Source organism: Thunnus maccoyii, chromosome 23 (assembly GCF_910596095.1).
Source record: "Thunnus maccoyii chromosome 23, fThuMac1.1, whole genome shotgun sequence".
Classification (NCBI taxonomy): domain Eukaryota; kingdom Metazoa; phylum Chordata; class Actinopteri; order Scombriformes; family Scombridae; genus Thunnus; species Thunnus maccoyii.
In genome coordinates, this window is record NC_056555.1 from 5294010 (window position 1) to 5315747 (window position 21738).

General features: G+C 40.7%; 1 protein-coding gene across 8 annotated transcripts; it reads left to right on the forward strand.

Moving 5' to 3' along the window:
- Nucleotides 1–2369: 2369 nt before the first annotated feature.
- On the forward strand, nt 2370–19930 carry LOC121890386 (fish-egg lectin-like). 8 transcript variants are annotated; one of them, XM_042402575.1, is made up of 8 exons: nt 2370–3656; nt 3960–4042; nt 13327–13406; nt 15794–15930; nt 17578–17814; nt 18064–18284; nt 18405–18532; nt 19043–19930. In XM_042402575.1, exons 4-8 carry the CDS (start codon nt 15888–15890, stop codon nt 19182–19184), a joined length of 771 nt encoding a protein of 256 aa, XP_042258509.1. In that variant the 5' UTR covers nt 2370–3656; nt 3960–4042; nt 13327–13406; nt 15794–15887; the 3' UTR covers nt 19185–19930. The 8 variants fall into 8 exon arrangements, with proteins under 8 accessions (XP_042258509.1, XP_042258513.1, XP_042258506.1 ...); XM_042402579.1 differs by lacking the exons at nt 2370–3656; nt 3960–4042 and adding exons at nt 6162–8396; nt 15111–15309; XM_042402576.1 differs by lacking the exons at nt 2370–3656; nt 3960–4042 and adding exons at nt 9699–11247; nt 11546–11603.
- Nucleotides 19931–21738: the final 1808 nt, after the last annotated feature.

Below are 21738 nucleotides of genomic sequence, written 5' to 3' on the forward strand. Positions count from 1 at the left end.
CTACACAACGTTACAATAATAAAGTTAGTTGATGTTAAAACAACGTTTAGCTATGATCACAAATTAGCTAACACCTTTAAGCCTGAAAGGTATTATAATATTGACCATCCAGCAATTCTGTTACTTTTTTATCATTTAAACCAGCCATTCTCAACCAGAGTGCCATCTAGTGGGCCACAGAGGCAGTGGTATGCCAAATGATTAAAATTATTTTTTGACTGGACCACAACCGCACTCCATGGTGTGTTTTGATTTTATAACTGAACTAATACCAGGGCACAAGCTTTTTATTTCTCCAATGTTTTCCCATCACAAATGATGAACAACAGCATTAAAACACGAGTCTTGAAGGTGAAACATGAGACTCATGTAGCATGTAACCTTCAGGCAGCTGCTCTGAAGGTGCGCTTGATTTGACTGTAACTGCAGTAACCAGGCTGAGATAAGCCTCCTGAATTTGCGTCCAAAATACTGTCAAAATTTTAATTAATAATTTCCACAGCAGCCTCCTTAACCAGGAAAGAGGCAAAAAAAGGCACATATAGGCATGAGAGAGAGCGCACAGTTAAAGCACCTCAAATAACCATCACTGACAAAACACTCAATACAGAGTGAAAAACAAGAGACATCTACCAAGTGAAACAAATGAAAGAGCAGGGGGTGATAATAATAATTAGAATAGTTATAATTAGAAGTAAAATCTGTTATCTTTCAAACCAAAATCCCAGAGTATAAGTGGAAAGTATTGTTCTTGCACGCATTTTCTTTAACTCAAATGTAGCTTAACCATGTCATGTGACATGCTACTTCAATACACTTTACCAGCAAATATTATTGGAACCACTACAGAAAATTGCAGATGAACATTTAATGTCCAGGAATTCACATTAAAGACACTACCACTGACCACTACCTGTAACAAACTGGCCACAATTTCACATATTTGGAGGTTTATGTGTATGATGGCTTTTGTTTGGCCATTTGTTCAAATGCTGAAAACTACCTATGTTTATGTTGTCCTGACATATGACCTCTCTTAGTAGCAAAACTGTAAATAGCATAATGTTGCTGCGAAACGTAAGTAGTAGTAAGGGATTTGGCTGGATGGTTGGACTTAAACCATGTAGGTGATCTTTTATGAGATCTCTGCTGTTTCCAAGGTCAGAAATTACAGATGAAGGTCAACTTTGAAGCCAACATGGATAAGATGCCCTAAAAAGTGAGAATGATTGAAGTTTCAGCAATGTTTCATGACAGACTATCTGTTGATGAAGACCATGCAAACTTCAGAAATAGGAAGTGGACCATGAGTGGTTTTGTCAGCTGCTGCTTCTAAGGTGCCTTCTTTACTCAACGTTTAATGTAGATTGATATTAGAGTAACATGTCCGCAGATGTGTACAAAGTCAAATACTGTGATGTCTGTGAAGCCCCTCAGTGTCAACACTGGTGCATGCAGGCCGGATTTTGGACCCACTTTTGCATTATGACACTGTCATTGAGCATAATAACAATTGGATGATACTAATTAGTACTTGTTGTTCTAAGTCTAGTAAGTCCACTGACACTTAGTAAGCAAGTGTACACAGCTTGCTGTAATGTGGAACACAACATAAATTCACTTGCTGCTGATTAACTCACATGGTCACAACCTTTAGAAAAGTGTCAATTAAGGAATTGTACTGCCCTCAGGTCTATTTTGAATGGTAATTATAGTGGTACTAATGATAAATGAAGTAAATTGTCACCTGTCAAAATACAATAATGTTTGCTGGTTGTGTGTAAATGTCAGCGTGGGTGTATCATTGATAATGGGCACTGCCCTTTACAGACACAATGTTCTGGCATCCTGGAACATTTAATAAACAACATTAAGCACAAATGATAGCTCAAAGCAGCCCACTCTTTCTCTCAGACACTGAATTGTGGGGTTTTTTTGCATTATTTTAAAGTATTTTTAAGTTTTTTATGTACTGTAAATATATGTCTCTTTGGCTTACTGACATTGTCAGCTGGACGCAAACATTCTCACTCCCTGGGGAACACAAATTTAGGATGCTCTATCACAGCAGAAAAATAAATAAAACAAAATTTTCTTCTTTTTGGTAATTACAGCTTTGACCAAATGCACAAGTAAAAAACATTTTGCCCTGCTTACTCTGTCTTTTACATGAGATTGAATTTTCCCATCCATACAGACACACATAGTTGAATCCCTCTCATATTTCCATCCTGGAGAAACACCCTAGCATCTATAACACTACATTCACTCTGTGATTTATCTCAGAGAGACCAGAGGTGATAAAGCTAAAGGCTTAAAGAAGCAGCCTATTAAATGATAATAGGTACTATCAACGTAACTAGATTTGAGAGTCTAACAGTGATTATTCCAGTTTATTTCCTGCATTTTAATGTGCAGAGGAAACTTTAAGTTCTCTAAATTATAGTAGCCTACACCAACTGACTTTTCCTTTAGTGATTTTCTCAGTGCTTGTCAACAGAAACATCATTCTCCTGGATGATTTAACAAAACTATAGCTTTATGTTCTGACCATCAGTTTTCATTATGTTCAGCCTCTGAGAAGTCACTTTAATGTGGCCAAATTCACAATAATCTCATTTACATATTTTTTGTTTCTGTTGTCAGATAACAGAACAAGTACAAAATTTGATTGTGGCTCATAAATATTATGTGGCCCGGCAGTCTGTACCAAGTCTTTCATTTGGAATGGCAGGTGGCTAATTACTGCAATAACCATGAGCCTCAGCGGCTGCTGTGGAGAGAAAGCCAGTCAGAAGCGTGAACAAGAGCTGTAGAAAACTGAAACATTTCATTCTTACAATTGGGTACAAAACACTATGCCACACTCAGAGTCCAAAGTTAACTGATTCAAGCTGCTGAATCTTTTATCAGGCATCTACAAATGATTATCTTTAGCTTCTACTTGACATTAGCAGCACAAGCAACAGAATGTTAAGCTATGTGATTGGATGTTTCTTACCTAAATGCATTTTTAAGTGCATAAGCTTGTATCTTTTGCCTTTTTTTCATATAAACAAATATTTTCTAACTCAGTTACTCATCTTTTCTACTGATATGCCTGTTCAGGTCTCTGGAGGTAAAAGTCCCATTTATTTTCTGCATAGACCAAGTTTGGGACTAGCAGTTGAAGCACTTTCAAGGCTTGGATGGACATGAAACTCTCCAGGTTGAATCATCTTACCAGAACTCTTCCACTACCAAAAACATTTTGTATTTGAAGAACATTTTTGTTTGAAATGGAATGGTTCTAGTCCTTTGGAAGACTTTTTACTCTATGTTGACTTAACTATGAAAGAAAAATGTCACCACACCTTAACTAATCTGACAACAATGCCATCTTTATATCATTATATCATCTTTTTGTGATTTTTTTTTGTCCACAGTGCTTACATAGTGTTTTGGGAAATGTAACTTTTGCAAGGGCCAGCTGTGAGGGCTCCTCTGTTTTGCTTGCCTTGCTTGTTTTTCTGTCTGCTGGGGTGGACCCATTAAGGCAGCACCATCAGCAACATAGGATGCACCTGGGCCTGGTATACCCTGAGTATACAAGGCCAGAGAACCATTCAGTTGAGTGAGGTCTTCTCTTCCATCTACAGAACTAAGAGGACAAATATGTAAGAAATTGTGATTAATGTAATACATTGCTTACCATATACCATGTCTAAATGTCATGACTTATTTTGACTCTAAAAATTAGACATGTATGGTGAGGGAACAGGTTAGACACAGCGATAAAGGCCACACATTGTTGTGAATGTAGCACTGATTGTAGGCATACTTACAAACAGCTTAACCTTTGTTCCTGTGATGGATGGCCTCCAACGTCGGAGAGCAGATATGGTCATCAGTCATGGATCAGGTTGGGTCTGTCAGGCTTTGTGCAGCCTCAAGTAACTCTGTCGTCCTCTGTCCCCCAGGACAGTGGCATCCTTGGAGGCTTAAAAGTGCCAGAGGTGCCTGCGACCTTCCACCATCAGTCTTGGGCTGAGCTGTCAAAGAGGTACGATTCAGCTTCATGGAGGGGAGAAAGGCTCAGCTGATACGGGTTTTTGAAGGCTGATACTTCTGCATCTTATCCCAATATTGAAATTCTTTCAAATGTTACTACACGCGTGTGAAAAGTTCACTGATAATCAGAATTTTCCTGCTAGAAATATGCTAAATTTTGCATGTCATTTATTTTGTGTGGATTTACAGCTCCTCTTATTCAATTAATAGAACAAAGTTGTATAACAAACTAACTGAATTGAACTTCAAAACAGAGACTGAGAAAAACAGGGGAAAAAAAGTAAAAAGTGTACAGCACTCGCAAGTAACTTATGGATTAAAATGCACCACAGCGCCTTAGATTTATGAGTTTACACCTAATGCCTCATACCTGCTCAGCGGTCTGTGAAAAGTGTGTCTGTTTACCAATGAACAGGATGTAGCCCTGTCTGGTGCTATTTAGGGTCAAGGTAGAGAGACAGAAGTAAAACAGCACCCAGTTATAGAGACAAAGGACAGGGAGGGGCAGGGGGAGGTGGTGATAAATTTTGAGTCAGAGAGACAGTAAAACAGGGGGGAAGAATATTCTTTGTAGATCCTTGAAGTGAGAAGTGACGAGTGATAAAATACCTTCACCTTTAAAAGCAGACATTTGACTCATATTAGGAGAATACACATATAAATGAATCATAAAACAAACTGAAAGTAATCGGTCCTGCCATGAATCCACGACCAAACTTTGCTGACTCACAGAAATGTTGCACTTCTCCTAAGAGAGTATGATGTGGTGTATGTGTCAGTGTTTACATCCTGCCACACGAGTCTTCTTGATGCTCCATGCTGTGGAAGTGCCAGGAGAGGCAGAGTGGGAGGAAAAGGAGAAGAGGAGGAGGTGAAGGACTCAGCATGCCTGTCTCTCTGGTGAGCCAGTGGGAGGCCACATGATTAAAGTCCGACACAGGCTGTATCAACTCACACATGACTGCCAAATTCCCAAGCAGACAACGCAGTGATGCCATTTAAATGTCAGTTAGACCTACTTAAAATAAGAGAGGAGAAAGGATGGAAAAATGGAGGAGAGAGTCCTATAACTCAATAGATGTTTTCTTCTTGATTGTGCATTATGATGCAAACATCTGTTTGCTGAAAAGTGAAAACATAACTTCCTCATTAATATTGCATCATAACTCACTTATTACTATTCCAGCTCAGTGACACAGCCACAAATGGAGCCACAAATCAATCCAGAATTTAACACCCAAATGCCAGCTAAACTTCACTCTTCTTCACTGGCAGTGTTTCAAATCACACCCTAACAGCGTGTGCGTGCTCTGTGCCTGTTTTTCTGCTAGTTTTTATTTATTTATTTATTTAGAGAGGATTTGTTTCAGTCCATTACCCTGACCTTCAGTACCTTTCCGTGATGCTTTATGGTTTACAGATGGTGCGACAGCTCAGCTATAACGGATAAGGTCATCATTTAATGTTGTTGTTTTTTGTTTCCTAAACATTTTAAATGTGTAACTATGACATGTCAGCCTGATGGTGGCTCTGTCTGCAGTGTGCATTTGTTGTGAAGATGTATTTTCTGAAAATAAGGAGAGTATTGTTAGAGATTACTAACAAAGACCACGCCATTTGAATGGTACAAAAAGTAGTTTTATTTGGATTGTCGAGAGGGTTCAGGATTGGATGAGGATAGTGATAGGATAGATAGTGATAGATAGGAGAGGGATGAAGGGGGTCGATGGCATGGGGATGACCGGGGACCAAATGGAATCACAAAGAGGCTGGAACGTCTAGGCAACCTGGGGGTCGAGACTCAGGGTGGGGGACATGTCTCGATGAGCTTTCTACTTCGTCATCCCCCTGTGGTTCCTAGAATAGGACAAGAAGAATTACTTACATTACTTGTTAACGTCATTGGACTAAGTGAGAACGGGCTCTCTGAATGTCGCTGAGACGTAGATGTGTATGGTGGAAGATTTAATCTTGAGAATGGAACGGGCGAAGGTGGTGAAGCAGGAGAGGGTCAGGACGTTGAGTGAAGGGAACGAAAGACCGTGGGAGGCATGGAAGCTGAAAATAGAGGGACCGGCTTTCAGGTGGGAATCTGAGTCTGGTGCCAAGGATTTAAATTTCTAGTTTATTATGGTCGACGATGATGTAGTAGGCTGTATGAACGAGGATGACTGGAAGACTGCTCATGCCCCCAAAGAAGGTCTGTGAAGATGACATGGTACGGTTCATAGAGAGTGGGGGGGGGGCTGTTCAGGTGGCTGATCAGAGGCAAACCACCAACTGCTGCGTCTGAGCACGGCAAGATGTCGTGGGATTGGGTAGTGCGGTTGTCTCGGAAAGCACTTGGGGGTGTCGGAGGATGAGAGGGTAGGATGAGAGCTGAGAGGTTCATAAAGGGCTGGATGAAGGTCGGATACAGAGGGATGAATGAGGGTTGACGAACAGGGATAGAACAGGAGGAAATGGAGTGGGTCCAGTAGAGGGAGCACCATGACTCGATGCGACTGGCTGAGGTAACAGCAGGACCAGTAGTGGCTATGGGAAGAAAGACGAGAAAAGAGCTGCGGGGCGGGTGGAGCCGAAAGCGCTGAGGTAGCTGCAGCTGAAGGAAGGGAAGAGTGAAGGATGCCGGGATGAGGGGATGTATGTGCAGGGGTTGATTGTGCAGCCTGCGGACACAGGGATGAGACGAAAACGACAACAAATACAAAGCAGAAGAGGAGCGATTGCAATGAAAATTGTTCACTGGGGCAAAGCAGTTGATAGTGAGTCGATGTCACTGAAAATGAGGGCATACCCTCAATGATTCCTTGAGATGTAAATAAAGGTTGAATGAATAAGAAGAAGCAGACGAATCGAGGGACGGAGGAGAGCCAGGATGATTCATAAAAGTTGGATCAAGGGAGGGATGAAGGGATGAGGGTTGAGCGTCGAAGGGTGAGGGATGAAGGGATGAGGGTCTAGGGGTGAGGGATGAAGGGATGCAGTGGTAAGATGTGCGGCTCATAGACGCAGAGATGAAACAAAAACACGAGGCAATTAAGACGTAGGGAGCAGGCACGTGGGGTAATACGACCTGGCCCTAGCTAGGGCTGAGGCAGTCTGTTGCCGCACCGTAGTGGCGGCAGGATGGAATCATCGGTGTGGCAGTGCGGGGGGCGCTGGGTAGGGAACCCGCAAGTGAGTGGTCGGCTGGAGCAGTGGTGGAACTGGAGGCTCTGCAGAACTGGATAGCCTGGCTTTGTAGGCCATGGAGGGGCGGAGGCCAGAGTGAAAGTGCTCACGGGCACAGTGTTAACGACGGCTGGAGCGAGGGGATTGGCGACGGGGGCAGCTGAAGACACAGAAAAAACATTTGGGTGTTGAGGAAGGGAGGGGAACAGGGATAGAACAGTAGGAAATTGAGTGGGTCCATCAGAGGGAGCATCACGGCTCAGCGCAACAGTTGCTGTGGTAACGGCAGGACCAGAGGTGGCTGAGGGAAGAAACATAAAAGGAGCTGCTGGAACAGGTGGAGCTGAAAGCGTAGAGGTAGCTGCAGCTGAAGAAAGGGAAGAGGAAAGGATGAGAGGATGTATGTGCGGGGGTTGATTGTGCAGCCTGCGGACACAGGGATGAGAGAGAAGACGAAAAACACGAGACAGATCAGACAGGGAGGTAGCAGGCCCAGGGGAAGATACAACCTGGCCCTGCCAGAGGGCTGAAGCAGTTGGCTGCGTCGTGACGTCATTGACGTGCAGCCTACGGGTGGCGCTGGGCGGGGAACCCGGAAGTGAGTGGCCATCCGGACTGGTGGTGGTGGAGGCAGAGAGGAGCAGGAAGAACCTGGCTTTGTTGTCGGTTCGGCGAAACAGGATTTGTATTTAGAGTTAAGCCTGGCCTTCAACCGGGGCTGAAGAAATCTGGGCTCTATTGTAGTAGGCGACGTTGTGACGTCATCAGTGTGCGACGCGCGTCGGCCCGGCGGCGAACAATGAACCCCGGAAGAGCGGGAGGATTTGAGCTGCCGGTGAGAGAGTTGATGGAAGTAGAGTCTGCACAGAGTTGAAAAGTTTGTCCTTATCATCGTTTCGTAGGAGTGGGAAGACCGTCTTCTTGAGAGCTCGCTGGAGGTGAGCAAACATCCGGTTGAAGATGTTAATCGCTTGGAAAAGAGCCGCGTCGGAGTGGGCCATTGCGTGGATGTGTGTGGAGTGTCTGGATCCCAGCTGATCAAAAGCGTGGCGTCTGGATGAGAAGGGTTCCATGTGGATGTGGTGGTGAAGGAGATATCTCGTTGGTACTGCTGGATCTAGTCGTGTGCGGTATGTTGCTGAGGAACGTGGATCACGGAGCACGGTCGGGAGGTAAGTGTTTGCGATGCAAGCGTGTTGTAGGTCGCGTGAGAACTGAGACGAACGGGAGAGAAAGGGGTTAGACACGTTTATATAGGTTACGTTATGCACGGATGATTGAATTAGTGAGGCGCAGGTGATCGAATTTAGTGTGAGAGAGGAGCGTGGTCTTTTTCCTGAACCTTTGTTATAATAATAACCCAATTTAAAATGTAAAACTTTTGCACAGTACTGTATATCAGGGGTCTCAAACTCAAATTACCTGGGGGCTGCTGGAGGCAGAGTCTGGGTGAGGCTGGGCCGCATCAGGTATTCCTAGCAGGCGCAGGCTAGGGTAGCAGACGCAAAAAAGGCGACTACTACCGGGTTGTTCATTACCCGCCATGCTTTTGTTGTTGTAAACGTCGTCATAGAAACAAGTAAAACAAATGGCATCATAAAGAAATATCTTTATAATGTTTATTGTGCAAGGCATTTACCATGGAGTAAAATGTTTTGAGCAATAAGTCTCTTTCCGCAAATGATTCAGTACATTCCATTCACCCAAAAGACTTTTTCGAATAATTTGTCCGTGAATGTCACATCATTGCAGAGCAAACGTGGAGAACATGAAGCCGGGACAGTGGGACACCATTATCCCATGGTTTGCACCTCCATGACTGCAAACCATGGGATGCAGCCATGGAGGCTTTATTTATTGGCTTTTATTTTCTATAATAACTCCATGGATGCAGCGGGCGCTGCGAAGCTAGCGGCGTTGTCAAATCAAATATGACGTGTGGCACAGCAGCATCAGCTGTAAGGTGTTTTGTTACACTCTGTATTTATTATCTCTGTCGGATAAACATAAGTGTGTTCATGAAAACGTATATATTAACTTTTAATTCACTTCACAACGTGGCATTATGTGACAGAAATATGCACATACAATATTATCTGCCAGCCTTATAAAGACGCAGATACACCTGGTTCTGTTTTTTTAATGTCACACACTGTGGAATCACATGCACGAGCCTCATTTACTGTGACAGTGAGCCAAAAATGGATGTAAAGGTCTTTAAACCTCCGTTTGTGCGTCAACAGTTGTGTCCGTTCCGCTCATCAGACCTCAGTGAGAATTACGCACAGGCTCTTCAACAGCTGATCATTACGCACGGCTGCTGTGGATATTTGAAACGACTTTACCCCTAATTCATCACATTTTTTTGCAAACCGTCACCACCGTAAAGTGTCAGTCATCATTATTAAACATCAGAAGAATGATAAATGATTTATTGATAGAGCTCGTGTTGAAACGGACTTTACAAAGTGCTTCAAAACAAAATGAAGTGATCGTTAACAGAGAGATGATGCTGAAATAAACAGAATGATGCTTTAATAAGGTTTAATAATTCACCTTTGAATTTTACTGAAAGCTGTGTAGCAAAAATAACGACACAATCTAGCGTGAGGTGCGCACATTCTCAGCGCACATTTTTCCTGTATAAATAGCATAGTTATTGTGAAACAGCCATATACCCCTGCGATGGGCAGGTTCGTTCAGCTCCAGCTTGTGCAATAAAGGGACCTTCCACACACAACACAGTAAAGTGCCATTCATATAAAACTCGCGGGCCGCACTAACATTAAACTTTCATATCAAGGTGGGGGCCACAAAATATCAGAGATTGAGACCCATGTTGTTATCATTCCTCTTGTCGATTCAGAGATCCCTTCATGATGTGAATGCACTGAAAAGATGGGACCTAGAAAGTGACTTGCAGAGTTTTTGACTACTTGAGACCCCCTTCTGTTTATATTGTGCACATGAGGCACGTTATAGTTTCCGCACGCTATTTCACTGATTAACAGTTGACGGTGGTAATGTGCAAAGAAGCGTCACAATGTGCATGCAAAGGCGTTGAAGATTGCAGCTAGCAAACAAGAATGTAAACAGTACACAGTTTTAAAAAAATGGCTTTGCAAGTGTTTTGAATGTAAGGACGTACATTCAACAACTCAGGTTTTGATACACACAATGTGTTTTGTTCAGAAACACGTCCTGGCAGTCACGTGTAGGTTTACTGCCATCGTTTTGTCCCACAAACAATCGAGGTGTCTACGGGGACATATCCCTCCACCATAGCTCAGCAAGGAGACAGTGTGTTGTGAAACCCAATTTCACAACACACTGAATTTCAAACTTAAAGACTTTAGAAGATGTTGTCCACCATTTTTATATTCCACTTCACCCAGTCCTTTTGCACTTTGTGCTATTGCACATACATGACACAAAATAGCAGATGTGCTTGGAGATTTCCACATAGTGTACCCAAGACTTACTGTTTTGCGCATGTTGCTGCACTTGCACAATTAAAGTATGACCCTGAGATGGCATATTAGGATCACTGAGCTGTTAGTGTGCTGATAGTTGAACCAACTGAGATGTTTAGATAACTGGTGACAATTGTTCTAGGAAAAGTGATGCATTATGTTAATTGTTGGCAAACAGTACTTACAATAAGAGGTTTACAGAGAGTCCAATGGATGAAATGTGTTCAGTGTTGTGCAGAACTGGTATAACGTTGAGCTACCAGTCTGCAAATACTTAGAGTACAGGTTCATGTGTACAAGGGTGGTGGCTTTTCAAACCATCACTGACAGTGTTAATCCTCTTCATAACATACCATACAAAGGAACACTTGTGCTCTTGTCATGCAGACGCTGATGCAGGACAGGTTGATGAAAAGGGATTGTACTAAATCAATGTTCTGTTAAACATTCAGGCAGTCCAGACAAGCAAACAAATCCAAAGGGGCAATGCAGACAGGTATAACAGGTACAACAACACACAGTAACACTGATGATCTGACAGAGCACAATGGTAAGTGGGCAGGTATATGTACATACTGACACAGAAACACACACACAGTGCGAGTCTGCTAAGATGACATTATTATGAAAAATATTGATTATGGCTGCTTGAAGTCTCTGCTAGTTGTCTGGCAACCTGTGGTGAGGACATAAAACCTTGTAAAACCACAATGTGATGTTTTTACACTTTGTGCTTTGTATGGGTTAAAAAAGATATAACATGTTAATTAGTGAGATGTTGAGGTATTGGTAGGTGGATTTTGTCACCTTTAGACAGAGTCAGGCTAACTGTTTCCTCCTGTTTCCAGTCTTTGTGCTAAGCTAAGCTACCTGGCTGCTGGCATTACCTTCCGTCCTGGTGACATAGTGAGTTCCCCTGAAAGGTTTTATACACTAAAACATCTTATTAAAAACAGTAACACTGACATGTTTTATCTGTGTATCCTGGTGCACACAGAGAAATAGGGGTATCATTTCTGTACCTAAAGGTACATTTGTCAGAAAAGTACCCTGTAAGATACAGAAATGGTGATAACCTGGACCTTTGTTTTATTTTAAAGGTACAAAATCATTCCTGACAGAAAAGGATACATAATCGTACTTTTAACAAGCTTAAACTGGTTCAAACTGGTTCATCCCCATTGTGTTCCTAGACATGAAATGGCACAAGACAGTGAAAATGTTGGTTAGTTTTCCTGCTTTGTCAAGCGTGTCCACGGATGAACTAATTAAAAAAAACAATTGAGGATTCGATTATCAACAAAGATAACAAAGAAGAGACAAGAAAATTCAGGGTTAAGTAACCTGACCTTAAAGTTTCTTTTCATGCTATTGTTAGCTAGCTAGCTAACTTATACAAGCCTAACTCAGGACACCGTAACTTAACATTAGCTAGCTACATTTACAGCTTGTTGCTAGATAGGCTACACTCTTATAAGCTATTTCAGAACAATTTGGTCTTTTAATCAAGTAAACTTTTTGACTTTGTGATACTCTTTATTTCAGTGATTTTGTTCATTTAATCAAGTTGCTAACTGCAGTGTAGCAGAGTTGAAATGCCTCCACTTTCCATCACCATTATTTCCCATTTTATTTCATTTTATTTTTACAAAGTATATTTACTGTTTCATTCAACATTCTTTGCAATTCTCCATGGGGGACTTGTTCTTCTGAATTTATTGATTTTATGCATCGGCGCTCCCTCATGGAGCCCATGCAGACTTGAGTAGTGCAACCCATTCCAGCCAGCTAATCTAACATTTGTCAGTCCACTGCCATATGCATAATGTAACAGACTGTGTTCATGTCAGTGTTTAACTGTTATGATTGTTACTGTAAGAAACGTTAGTTCAGACATAAAGTCCGTTGAGTTGCAGTACTAATATTTCCAGACTCAGTCAGTGAACATGTTGTCCGTCATGTGAGCTACCTGTAACAGTGATCAACATGAGGTAACGCACATGTAGTTGGCTGAGAGTCAGGGGGGGTTGTTCTTTCTTCTTCCTGTCATCTGAGACCAACATTTATCTTCCAAAAGGAATTATATCATATATCAAAATTCTTAAAATTAATTTTTCAGTGGATGTTTTTTCAGGGCCAATTCAACCTTTTCCAATAAAAGTGTTCCTTTTTCAGTTCAGGTTTTGTTTTCAATGCCAAATTTTATTTTCAGTGCCAAAATTTAACTGCCACTGTTTTAGCCCCATATAGGGGAGCATTATCAATCTGTGTAAAAACTTTGGATATTGTGAAATTGAAGGCATGTCAATTGCTGTCACTGAAAACAAGTAAAATAAAAATTTCTAAAAGTTGATTTTAATATTGTCTGTAAATTCCACAGGCTTTGAGGCTTTTTATTTTCAGTGATATACTGAATGTCAATAATAACGTCTTTATGTATATTTCTTAGTTTTTTGACAAAGTTGACCAAATCCATCCTTCAACAAGCAGCTTCTGTCATTGCTTCAGGGAGGGCTTTGCTGGTGTTTCACTTTGCTAATGAACCTGACTATAGATCTGCTGTAATTACCACATTGCACACTTGAAAATGTATGTGATTGTGAAAGCAGGATATTTTTCTGCATTGCAGGAATCAACCTAAGGGCCGGACTTATCCTCTTGCTGTTCATCTTCAGAGAAAAGATTGAACACTACATAATTCTGGGAGAGGTAGGCATCTGTATTGTCCTACAATTCTGACTGGTAGACCTCATGTAAATACAAGCAAAGAAAAACTGTCATCTGTAATAAATCTAAGAGAACTGTGATACACAGCATCAAGTGGTTTGAGGGTATGGGCAGCGGCATGCATTTAAATTACATCTGCATTGTCAAGCACTGATAAAAATGTTACCTGTATAATTTGCAACCCACTGCTGCTTATTGAGGAAAATGATCCAGTGTTACATTTTTGTGTGTGGCAAAAGTATGTGGACCTTTGAAGGGGACATTAGAGTTGGATGTTGTCAATGAGATGACAATCAGGTGTGAGTTTGGGAACCCCTGCCTTATTTAAAGATGGGAAATCTGAGTCTTCACTATCAAAGTCTGAGGATGTGTGTCGTGGCTCAAACAAAGGAGATCTCTTAGGATCTTAGAAGAAGAGTTGCTGATGCTAACCAGGCTGGAAAGAGTTACAAAACCATTTCTGAAGAGTCTGAACCCCACCAGTCGACTGTCAGGCAGATTGTGTACAAATGGAGGACATTCAGCACCACTTTGGGTGAGGCTTGACTCCAGCTTCAGAGCCACAACTACAAAGTAGCTCAGACTGGCCCCTACCTGGACCCTCTTCATCTGAAATCATTTGTTAGATTTAAAAAAAAATGAGCTGAGGCAGCAAACCTGAAGCTGGAGGTTGTCATCTGTGAGGCACCGGATCTCCTCTTTCCTCTGCGCCTCCTCGTGGATCCAAATCTCATCTTTGGCCCGCAGCATCTCCTCCCACTGCTGTGACCTCCTCTCCCAACTTCCGCACACTGTAGAGAGCTCCTCTCTGGCCTTGCTTGCTGTCTCAGAGAGCTCCTTCTGGAGGCTCTCTACTCTCTCTGAGAGCTCTCTCTGGTCTTTCTCCTCTTTTTCAGTCAGCCGATGTCTGAGTTGTTCCTCCAGTGAATCACAGGCCAGTTGACTCTGTTTGAGAGCTGACTGTGTTTCATTCAGCAGGGCCAAGGTGTCAATATGAGCGATGGTTCGTGCTCTTCTTTTTTTATTGGCCCTGCTGATTTCTCTCTCTTTGTCACTGAGGAGCTCTTCAAGCTGGCTGACTTTTTGCTGCCAGCTCTCTTTCTCAGCGTGGAGGCTCTAGTTTAGCTCAGACCTAAAGCCTGTTGAGTTGTAGTACTGATATTTCCAGACTGTTAGTGAACATGTCCGTCATGTGAGCCACCTGTAACAGTGATCAACAGGAGACAACACACCTGTAATTGGCTGAGAGTTAGGAGGGGTTGTTCTTTATTTTTCCTGTTTTGGGCGCTCGGCAGGTCGTCGATGTTAGAGGCTAAGTGAGAGTCTAGTGTAGAGTTCACGGCAGGTCTTCTTGTTATTTTGGCGTTGGCTACGGCCCACAGGAACCTGTGGTGTTGTGCGCAATAAAGTTGCAATGAAAATCGGCTAATGTCTCATCGCCTGCTTATCGAGGGACGTTACAGTAATTTATTCTCATGTTTTTAATCACTTTTACTTTTTCACTTAATGCAAGACATTATGATGCAGATATAATAGACATTTAATCTTTTTTTGCATATACCCCAACTGTACGCTAGGTCTCAAATTGTTCATGCAGCTCAGTGGATATTTTTTATCCAAAGCACCTTAGTGTACAATGAGTGTGCAGACTTTTAGTATGGATCTGTTTCTGTCCTTTTGCCAAAGGAAATGTATGTTGGGGAGGTATGTGAACATGTTGCAAAGTGAGTAAGTGAGTATCGGAAGACACATCCAGACATCCTGACTGTCAAAGACCACATGGCACAAATTTACTCCTGGAGTTGTTGTGAAATCATGGAAATCCCTTCCCTTCCGTGAAGGACATACTCAACAAATACCCATGTACTTAAGGACGCATACTGGAGTAAGTATGGTGAAAACACCTAAAATAAAATGAAATAAGTAAAAACATGAAGCTTTACTTTACATTCAGACAAACTAATGTGCCAGCTGCAATTATTAGATTTCATCTGAGACCAACATTTTTCTTCCAAAAGGAATTATATCATATATCAAAATTCTTAAAATTAATTTTTCAGCTTGTTTTTTTAATGAGTGAGGTATGAAAAATATAGGGTAAGTGTAAAGCCCACTTATCTGTTCACAGGAAATGTTCAATATAACTTTGCTATAAAATACATAAATACATGAAAAAAATCAAAAATCATCAAAAATATTGTCAAACTTCAGGACTGATCATCAGGAAGTGCTTGTACTGTACATAAGAGGCTCTAACATAACATTGACAAATCTGACTCGCTTGCAATAAAAATGCCAATTAAGTAACTAATTTACTTATTGGTCAAAAGTTGTAATCTCTTCTTTTTGCATGTTTTTCTTTTATGTAGGGGGACCCTGCTACACCCTATCCAACCATACAACTGATGGATAATGACTGGAAAATGGCGATCAGTAGAAGAGGGTTCAGTGTGGTGAAAGTAGATGGAGAAGGCATGTCAGTGCACAGGCCTTGATGAAGTCTTCAGTATGTATTTTGCTTTCAACATTGCATACCCACCACACCTGAAAAACACACTGACCTTCCTTCAGAGGTGATTGTCAGTATCTGAAAGAGTGTTTTGCATTTAAAACTGATTAATTATAGTTATAGTATAGTTATAAAGTTGATTTTAGTTAATGTTCTGAATGTTATACTCAGAATTTTGTTACATTTTAAGTTTAAATTTGTGAAACATGCACTGCTTGTGTGTTTTGTATTTAAAACTGGTTAATGAACAGCTCACAATGCCTCCAGTTTTTGTTTGTTTTTGTACCTTTTACTTGACTTTGTTACATTATGTGTGAAACCAAGTTGTGAAATGGAGTTTTAATTCACTCAGTGATTAGTGAATGGCTCCTTAGGCCCTATGCTTCAGCTTAATGTTGAAAAGGACTGCTTTTTGCCATATACTGTACTTGTACTTGTTAAGGACAAATCAGTTCTTGCAGAAAAATACATTGATTGAAATGCATTGAAAAGGAATTGGTTTACATGTAAAATATTGATTTTGTTAAAAGATGTAAACTAATTGTTCTTCAAATAAATTTTGGTGAATAATTTTAAATATTTCTGTCTCTGAATTTAAGAGAACGTTTTTGCCTCATAAAGGTACAAAATTACATGTCACTCCAGCTGTACCTCATTAGGTACCAATTCTGTACCTCTCCAATGGGTACATTTTTGTACCAGGACATAAATGTACATTTTTGTCTCTAGGGAGGCAGAAATGTTCTTTTAGAGGTACAGACAAGAAGGTGCAAAAATGTACCATGTTCAAAGGTACAGTGCTTGTACTCTGCTAGGGTACAGCTGGAGCAACAAAGCATTTGTACCCTTTCAGGTCCATTCCTGTCCCTTGATTTCTTAGTGTGTGAGAACAAAGCAATGACACTTTCATGGTTTGGTATTGTTCCGGTTTTGTTCAGCTGTTTGTGCTAAATTGTTAACTGCCAATCACTCCTGCTAAATAAAATTTAAAACAAATGTAATTTATTAGATATTAGATTAGTGATGTTATTGGTTTCGAGTTAATCTAAACATTGTGATGATTTACATGAGCTTGAGTGAGCAGATTGAAAGCGCTTAACAATTTTTGAGCAGGCAAACAAGATCGATGGCCTCACAAATCAGCGTTCTAGTCAGCATAAACACATCCTCTCACCTCATCAGTGCTTTCCTCCTCAGAGGTCACCACCAATCTTTTTTTATCTTCAGCTAGTCCAAAATGGGAGGCTCTACATGACAAAAGCAATCCAACCTGGTGAATTTGTTCAAGAAATGACTAAAGTAAATAAATGAAAATAAAAATTTCCTCATACCTTCCTGAAGTGCCTGCAGAACCAGTTTTGGCTGTAGTTAAACACATGGTTCAGATCAGTGGATCTAGACTATATAAGCCAGACAAACCTGATGGGATGTAGGACAGCAGCTCCACAGAGATACAGAGGTACATCCAGAGGTGCACTGCAGGGTACAGACTCTCAAAAACAGACATCATGAAAGCTGTTGCAGTCTTCTTGCTTGTGCTGTGTTACCTGGCCGTTGGTCATGGTAGGTCACTGTCAATTAAAATGTACAATTAAAATGTATGTAAAGTTTCCACTCACTTCAGTAATGATTTTGTCTTCACAGCCTGGACCTGCAGGGAGGCTCCACAGCTGTATCATGTTAGACAGATTGATGCTGGGCAGGGGAAAGTGGTCGCCAGAACCAGCAGCAATTATGCGTATTTCCTGAGTGGATCATCTTGGTACAGACTGGGCTCAACTACACTAAAGCATGTCTCAGTGGGACCTGCAGGAATGTGGGGAGTTGACACCTCAAACAGGGTCTGCAAATACGTAGCTGGCAACTTTGTTCAATCTTCTGGTAACTATTATTATTTTTTTATCATTATTTTCATATGAAGAAATACAATTTTTCCTGTATGAGTTTACCTGATCATCATCATTCATTTTGCCAAATTTACCATATAATATAATAGTGCTCGTGCAGTACACTGCTCTTATATAAAGAGATCCCAGAGTGACAGATTCACAATGTTTGCAATATGCATTTTACACATTTACAGCACACCCTGTGCACGGTTAAAATTGACCCCTAACTGTTTTTTTTCAGGTCTGTCTATGCAGCAGGTGGATGCTGGAGGTGATGGCCAGGTTGTCGGAGTAACCCCCAGCTCCTACAGCACCTACTGTCTGAGAAGTAGCTTGGCTTTGGCCTACAAGGCGGGCTCCCTCAGCTGGAATTCCCTTTCAAGGACTATGAGGTACTACAGCTGCGGCCCACTGTATGGATGCTGGGGAGTAGACTCACGTTCTCAGGTTTACGTCACACAGGTTAGACACCAGTGAAATCTCATGTTTTTTAACTCTTAGTGGTGGTGTTATTGTTCAGACATATTGACCTCATTCACTCAGGGATCATGATTATGACCCCATGTATGCTTTTTATTACAGAGATTCACACCAACTAGCTGTGGTGCTACTGGCTGGACACAAGTGCCAGGGCTAACTATGAGAATGGTTGAAGTTGGGACTGATGGAAATGTTTTTGGAGTGACCACAAACGGCAGTGTCTACCAAAGGTAAGCCTGTACTCTATACAACCTGGCAAAAACATTTGAGCGGATGTATTGTACTGTGTTTATAGATACATTCTAGTATGTATAATACATACAGCAAGACAAAAATCCTTCTAATAATACATATTTTAATCATCATTATCATGTCAGTTACACTTTAATATTCCTAAAAAATGTCTTAAGGTTTTGACCTATATTTAAAATTTTGACCTCCATCAATCAGTGTAATGCTAAAATGCATCCTTCTAAGATCCATCAGACTTTACTGGATGGATCTCAGAAGGATGAGTTTAAAAATGTGGCCTCTAATTACAGCACATAGTTAATGTATATTCATAAAGACATGCACTTGCTTGTACAAAATGTGCACCAAAACCTACTTCTTTGTAAAAGAAAAAAAAAAGCTAAAATAATTTCAAAGGCAAATGTTTATTAGGTATATGAAAAGTACTGCAAATGGAAGCGGCATTGTTGAGATGGCGGTTTTACAGATGTTGTCTTCTCTCTCAACAGAGTTGGCATCTCCCATGTTCGTCCACAAGGTACAGCTTGGGTCTCTGTCTCAATGTGCATGCCCATCAGCCACCTGAGCTACGATCTGGGCCAACTCTGGGTGGTGACCAACTCTGGTATGCTCCTGCAGTGCTCACACTAATGCTACCTGTATGGCAGGTGCTTTGTGTGCATGAATGTCTGTTTGTCATGGATTTTTCTGGATTTTATATTACTATAGTAAGTGTTAGTAATAGTAACTATTCAGTGATTTCCTTGTTATTAAACTGCCACAGATTTTGGCAACAGTAAAAAATGAAGCTTAGAACAAATAACTGATTCTTAGATGCCATGTGATTCTGACTTATTGATTCAGCACAAAACTTTTTAATCAGAATAAAAATAGCGCTTTATGAATTAATCTTTTATCGCAAATGTATGCACATTGCAGAGGAGTAACTACAATGTTAGAGAAAATATTATAATGCAATAGTTGCAAATCGTTGAATTCTTCTGGGGTTTTTTATTCGGACCTGTTGGACTGTGAAGCAAAAATAAATCAAAATAATAAATGTGCATGTGTAATAGTCAGCTAATGCAATAAAGATACAATATACCTTGACAGCAATGGATCCTTTTTTAATAATTTCAGGAATGTATAACCTCCACCTGCCAGCTGGAATACTTTCTATTGTTTTATTAAATGATAATGGAAGCAAATTCATTCATTCAGAGTTTGTCATGCTGGATATAAATATTTATGCTTTCTTGAATGTGGTTCTACCGTATTTTAGTACAAAATTGTAACATTGCTGAAAACCTAGACTTGATGTGGAGTTTCCAGCAACACTAAACATAAGACACAACCCAAGGAATTGGAAAAAAAGAGTAATTTCAAAGAGGCTTATACAGGACGAACCAAATAAATGTATTATTGTATTATTAAAGATGCAGATGACATGGTATTAGTTTCCTTTTTCAGAAAATCTGATCACTTAAAGGAAGCTGAGTATTTGGCCCGAAGGCAAAAATGATTATTTGTGCCAAGTAGGATTTTATAACAAAGCCTGTTGTATTTGACAAGGAACTTGTTGACACTGTTTAAAGTTTAAAATGAAAATCCTAACTACAGTAAATTTTAAAGAAATGCACACAATGGCTTCACCCTCAGAGGACACTTAACAGTCATTGTGAGTAAGTTAAATTGTTTACAAAATCCTGATTGAAAGTGTTTTAACATTCCACTTCACATTATGGTTTAGTCACCTCAACTGCGGGCTTAGGTCTAAACTCATCAAAATAGCTGGCATTATGAGCAAAATAATTGGGAAGTGCTCCGGGAGGAGCTATACTGTAAGGTGCCTTTGGCCACAAAAAATATTTTTAAGAGGTCTCATTCCAAGTGCAATTAACATCTTGCTCTATTGTGTTTTATGTTTATTTTGTGTTTCATGCTTTGTTTTAGGTATGTGATCCGTATAGTTTTATTTGTGTCCTGTAGTGTACTCTATATACTGGGTACTATTTTTTGCTTCAGGGGTATCTTATTACTACATTTGTTTTATATGTCCCAGGTTTTTGTTCTGCTTTTATGTTTGAGTTCATGTATGTTTTATGGTGAGCCAAACTGCATATACTCTACTATTTTACTTTGACATATTTCCCCCTGTTCCTGTTAAGTTTACAATTGTGCTCTTTGGCCAAACCCCTTCACATATATGACAGGTTTTTATTTTTTTCTAGGTTCATTGTTTTAATAGGTTAGCTGAACTTGTTCTTTCATTCATCATTAATTATCATGACCCAGCTAAAGCAACTAATCAATTATACATATTCTGCATACCTTTTGGGTGGAAGTCTGGCCCTGCTTGTGTATTCACACCCAGCTTAAACAAAGCATTGCACTGCAGCTGCATTCATCAGAAAAGATGTCTAATAATCAGGATTTGACTGTCATGTGGTCACATATGTTTCAAATAAGCAAACCACTCAATGAGAATGAAATGCATCCTATATCTGACCCTTTTAAACTAGCTCAACAATGATCACTCATTTTTGTCAGGACTGGCTTGTCTTTCTGGTTCACTGCATCATGTCTACACTGAGTAATCGCTGCCAAGCACTGGGAGTAATATATCACATAGCTAGTCAGGAAACAATAGTGAGAGCAAGATGCCTCACAAAGCAAAACTAATCCCAGTCCTCTCCAGTCCAGTCCCAGTCTCACTGTTCGTAACTCTCTCAGCCAGCACACCGTCTAATGTTCTTGCCCAGATCTGTGCCAAATCTTTACTATGATTGATGGACCACAGCCAGAGTACACAGACAACAGACGGCTGTCTGTATTTGCCTTAAATGATTGTCATAGATTGTCATAGGAAATCAGACTTAATGAGCTTAACAATTAGCACAATGTGGGTTTAATTAGTTACAGTAATGGCCTGACTGGTAAGGCATACATATTCTCTGCCCCATCCTGCCCCATTCTAATGCCCAGGACACTCAGCCTACCTCTACCTGAGTAGCATGTGTGCATCGCTGAACTGCCGCAGCTCGCACATGTGTGGTGTTCACACAGACAGCGTTGCTGCTGCAGTGCTGCTACTGCCAGCCCTATCTTTCTACATGGAGTTTCACTATGACAATGGTCATCAATGATAGACTGTTTCATATCATTTCATTATAAATGTACTTTATATCTAGTTTAGACAGAAAAA